Source organism: Antrostomus carolinensis, unplaced genomic scaffold (genome assembly GCF_000700745.2).
Source record: "Antrostomus carolinensis isolate BGI_N321 unplaced genomic scaffold, ASM70074v2 scaffold52826, whole genome shotgun sequence".
In the NCBI taxonomy this organism is placed as follows: Eukaryota; Metazoa; Chordata; class Aves; order Caprimulgiformes; family Caprimulgidae; genus Antrostomus; species Antrostomus carolinensis.
This window is the reverse complement of record NW_010320812.1, coordinates 13,133-17,966: the sequence shown is the minus strand read 5'-3', so window position 1 is coordinate 17,966 and position 4,834 is coordinate 13,133. Positions and strand designations below refer to the sequence as shown.

At 36.7% G+C, this 4,834-nt stretch overlaps 1 protein-coding gene across 1 annotated transcript in view; it reads right to left on the bottom strand.

Moving 5' to 3' along the window:
• Positions 1 to 690: 690 nt before the first annotated feature.
• ZNF507 (zinc finger protein 507) overlaps positions 691 to 4,834 on the bottom strand; it is a 14,524-nt gene continuing 10,380 nt past the window's right edge. The window contains exons 4-5 of the mRNA XM_010169688.1: positions 1,189 to 1,323; positions 691 to 1,054 (exon numbers count right to left, since the gene is read on the bottom strand). Coding sequence (XP_010167990.1) covers positions 691 to 1,054; positions 1,189 to 1,323 — 499 coding nt within the window. The remainder of the gene's footprint in view (positions 1,055 to 1,188; positions 1,324 to 4,834) is intronic.

The window sequence follows — 4,834 nt, the reverse complement described above, 5'->3', positions numbered from 1 at the left end:
CAGTTTTTTAGTTAGGCTCCAATCAGACAAATAGTTATTAGCAAAACGCTTCTAGGCTCCTCAGCTCCTGCTGCTCTAAATCGACAGAAAGGATAGCAGTCTTTGTTGAAGGATGACTTGGAGTTTTTAAGGCCTTAAAAATAGATGAGGAAAAAAGAAATGCCTGTGTGTGCATGCAAGCACATGCATGCCCTCACCCACCTCCCCTCTCCCTACCTTCCAGAATCCAGGCAGTGGGGTTTATGAGATCATGTTGGAAAATTTTTACCTGGTCTGCTGCCAATTTCAAAAAAGTTCTTTGCTGAAGTACTTGGAAGGAGGAAGAAAACAAGCTTTTCAACTGATACAAAGCTTTCATACCTTTGGGTTTTAACATACTGTACTAATGCATTGTTACTGACTAGTACCTGACAATAAAAGAAAAAAAACCCCAACAATCCTACATTCTTGGCACCATATAGAGAAATAACAGGTCAAAATGGATCGTTCTATTCCCCACTCCTTTTAGTTATCTCTTAAATGATTCATCAGTCTCTGGTTAAAATACTGTACTCCTACTGAAAAAAGGACTCAGGATGGGAAATCAAGTTTTGCTTGCAATTCTTCTCTCTAGCAAGTTTCTCAGGCAAAAATTAGCAAAGAAAGAAAATATTCACTCTAGGAAACCCTCTCTTTAACTTCCTGCTTCACCTAGTTTGTGCTCTGAGTTGTGCTGTGGTCCTTATTTAGAATGATGTTTATGATTTCACCCTCATGTTCTTTCATATGATCCAGCAAATTTTCTTTGTTAGTAGACTCAAAACCACAAATGCAGCAGCAGAAGAGAAGAACACAGTATTCTGTGCCAAGATGGGGTAGAGTGGAGTTCTTTTCTAAACTGCATGAGGTATTCATCAAGTTAGGTTTTTCATTTTCATCAGAACCTGAAGTTTCATTTGTAGTCTGGTTAATAGACTCTGTAAAAGACACCAAGTTGTCTGAACTTCCTAGTATAGGTACTGTACTTTCATCTGTGCCTTCTAATAAGGTTTTGTCAGGAAGCTGCCCTTGAAACCTGAAATAATAATAAAAACCAAAACAAATATCAAAACATACAGTTGTTGCTTTTTGATAGGAACTTTATTTTGGATCAGAGTTGGGTCCTTTGAAAATTCTAGATGATAGGGCTTGGAAGTAAATCAGACATACCTGCTGCTTTGTGAAATTGCATCATTAATAGCCTTGTTCACTTGTTCATAGTTATAATTTTGGTCACTTGCATGTTTCCACATGTGGGACTTCAGGGATGGAGGATGGCTACATACATATCCACAGAGAGAACATCTAGGAAAAAAAAAGTGGAGAAAGAAAAAGAGAAACATTTTAGAAGTTAAATTTTATTAGTTTAGTAGTGGATTAGTTCTTTCAAAAGGATGAGTAAACAGAGAGATACAGGTCAATCTTCTTGTCAGTCCCTCTTTTCAGTTTCATAACTAGGTCAAGTTAGTTTGCAAAATTTCATCCTGAAATGTAAGACTATTTTTAGGGTCTGAGAATTTTTAAGTTTGCTTTTTCTGACTTCTTAAAGAACTGAATTAAAATCTTATCTGTTTGGCCTGTTAAAACTGTTTAAATACTGCAAAAAATGCAATAGTTCTGATGACTGCAGAAACATGGAGCACATTGTCATGGTATCTGGCAGACAGGTAGTGAGCTCTCTTTGTTGTTGCTCTGAACCAAGCAGGAGCTATGTAATTAGCACTGATAATTTTAATTGAACTAATACAGTCTTCCCTGGTGTAGCATATGTTAGTTCATTTAAGGATCACAGAATTGTTGAAGTTGGAAGGGACCTCCTGTGATCACCTTGTCCAATCCACCTGCTCAAGCAGGATCACCTACAGCAGGTTGCCGAGGACAGTGTCCACTCAAATTTTTAATATATTCACAGACAGAGATTCAGACAGGTGACAATTTTGTCCACAGAGTTCTCCATAAGCTCGGGTACCACAAGACAAAATTTTCTGTTTGTCTATAGACCAGTCTTATATGGTAAAGAACAAAACCTTGAAGAATAAATCCTATTTACATAGAGATGCAGTGTGTATTTACGGACACAAATAACCCAAGACTGATCAAATCCCATAGGACATTTTTCATACATGAACATACAACAGAGGAGTATTTTTACAAGTGTTTTCTAAGTTGATAAATTAGTTATCTCAGCATGAAGGAGATGAGTGATAGTGCATTACATCAGCAGAACAGTACTCATGGTAAAGGTGATGTAGCTCCTTGTGTTTTGAATGACGAAGCTACTTTACTTAGCTACCTGCTAATCTGGAAGTCTTCAGTTTCTCAAATCACATGGAAAAGACCAGGATCAATTGCAGGTGACCTTGTTCTAATAAATTATAGCTAGGAATGCATCTCAGTCTACCTCACTCTTCAATAAAAATAAGATGTTTTCTGTTCAAGCAATGTGATTCTGATATGTTAGACTATGATAAGTGTGTTAAAATTACTACTATACTAGTAAGTTTTTGTAAATTCTTAAGACCATTTGAAAAATATAACCTGAAAACATGAGAAGACCTACATAAAAGTGTTATACACTACAATTCAGCAAGATTTTACCACTTCCCTTAATGACAGTAGGATACAGTCCTTATTATAACAATAACAGGAAATAACAATATACAGGAAACTATTTCTGCTTAGACGAAGATCGTGGAGAAGAGCAAAAATCTCACAAGTTAGGTGAAGGCATGGTACATTACCTTGCTTATGTAGCAAGATAATTCTGCCCTGCTGGGGAAAAACATGTCCTTCTAGCTCACTTTTCTCTATTACTTGATTTGGAACATGCTATCCTGTTTTTCTCTTTTCCTTCTAATTTGAATGCTCATAAAGAAAATGGATGCTTTCAAATATAGGCAAGTTCACTCAGGTTGAGAACCTTAATATATCTAATAAGGCTGTTACAAAGTAATGGCATTATTAAAAATAAGCTGAGGCAGACCTTATAGTTAATTTATAGATAAAATTAGGCCAAATTTTTTTTTTTTTTCAAAACACAAAGATCAACAAATAATCTTCATTCCACTCTATATGCACATGTATTCCACTAGTCTTATTACATATATGATTCTGCTGTGCTACTAACACAGCTTTGTCAGTGGGTTGGTAACACAGTGAATGAAGCAACAGTTCGGTGTTGTTTTTATCCCCCTTTAATTACAGTCCCATTTTCTGAAGTACCTTAATTTACTTGGGTGATTTACCCATCAGATTTACTTTGCTGAGAACAGCATCGTGAGCCAAATGCTGTAGACCGCTTTAGCATATAGTTCAAATGAAAGACACAGAAACTCAACAGCTTTTAGCCTGATGCACTACACTTTATGTTCATGTACTTAATGTGCAGTTACAGTATATGAAAGAAACAAAATGATTTAACATTGAGTTTAGTAGTAGAACCCTTTGGATTCTAAAGGATGATTTTTCCCTACTGGTTGACCTGTGCTGAGTTATTAACTTTATTGTTCAAGTGTATCCTAAGTTGATCTACTGAGGAAACAATTATCTCGCAGCTCTGGGACGCAGGGACCAAAGCATGGAAGTTTTCAGTAATCTTCAGTAATACTAAGAGCACTTAGCAACAGTCTATTAAGTATGACAGCAGAGCAAATAGAATTTAATGCTACTAGGAACATTTTGGGGGAAAAAGTGCAGTGGAAGGACTTTGAAGTTGTAGAAGCAGATTTTTGTGAGAAGAAACCCTTACGTGAATGTGTTTCATCTGGATTCTTCCTATTGCTTTTAAAATCTTCCACTAACAAATGCTGAGAATATTCCTGATTTCCTTTCCTTTCCTAGCTTTTATTTTTTGTTGCAAATTAGCAGTAAACAATTGCACATATTTGTGCCAACTTTCTCATATATATGTATATAAAACATGCGTATCTATGGATATCTGGTATGGATATGGTATCTATCATCTCTTAAACGTGACTATTCATACTAATTCTTAACTAGGGCAGTGTAATGCCAATCTGGATTCCAACATGTAGGCTGTGCCTAGACTAGGCAAATATTAAACACAGCCAAGAGAACGTTCCTGAGTACTGGAATTAAACAATCTAACATTAAATGTTCGAAGTGCCCCTGGTATGGTTTTGGCACATGGATTCTCCCAAACAATTCCAGGCACGCTTTGGTAATTAACACGGTGCAGAAACTACTTGCAGCAGGCAGTTTATAAGTAACCACTCTGTTCTGGAGAGACCAAGCTGAATACTGTACCAGAAGGAAGTCATGGACATGTTTAATTAGCTAGCATAAACATCACCTGCGAATGCCACATCAAATCTCTTTCTCTCTCTCTCTCTCACAAAAAAAAAGTCACTGGAACAAGGAATGAATCTAGGAGGGAAAAGAATAGAATCTGAACTCTGCTTTGTATCTTAACATAACAAAATCACTACTAACACAGCTTTTTGCCAAATTAGAGCTCTTACATACTTGTACTGCTCCATTAGCTGCACTGCCTGATGCTCCTGGGGATGACACCTCATATGGCATTTCAAGCTATTCATATTTGTGGTGGCGAAGTCACATACTCGACATCTAAAGAGACAACAACAAGTAAACTAATCTGACAATTAACTGCTAATGCTATTCCAGAAATAAAAATCTATGAGAAAGCAAAGGTATCTGGAAAAACTACAGTTAAAGACTAACAACATTTACAGAAGTCCAAGTATTTATAGGCTGCACAGAGAGGTTGTGGAGTCTCCATCTCTGGAGATGTTCAAAACCCGCCTGGATGCTTTCCTGTGCAACCTGGTGTAGG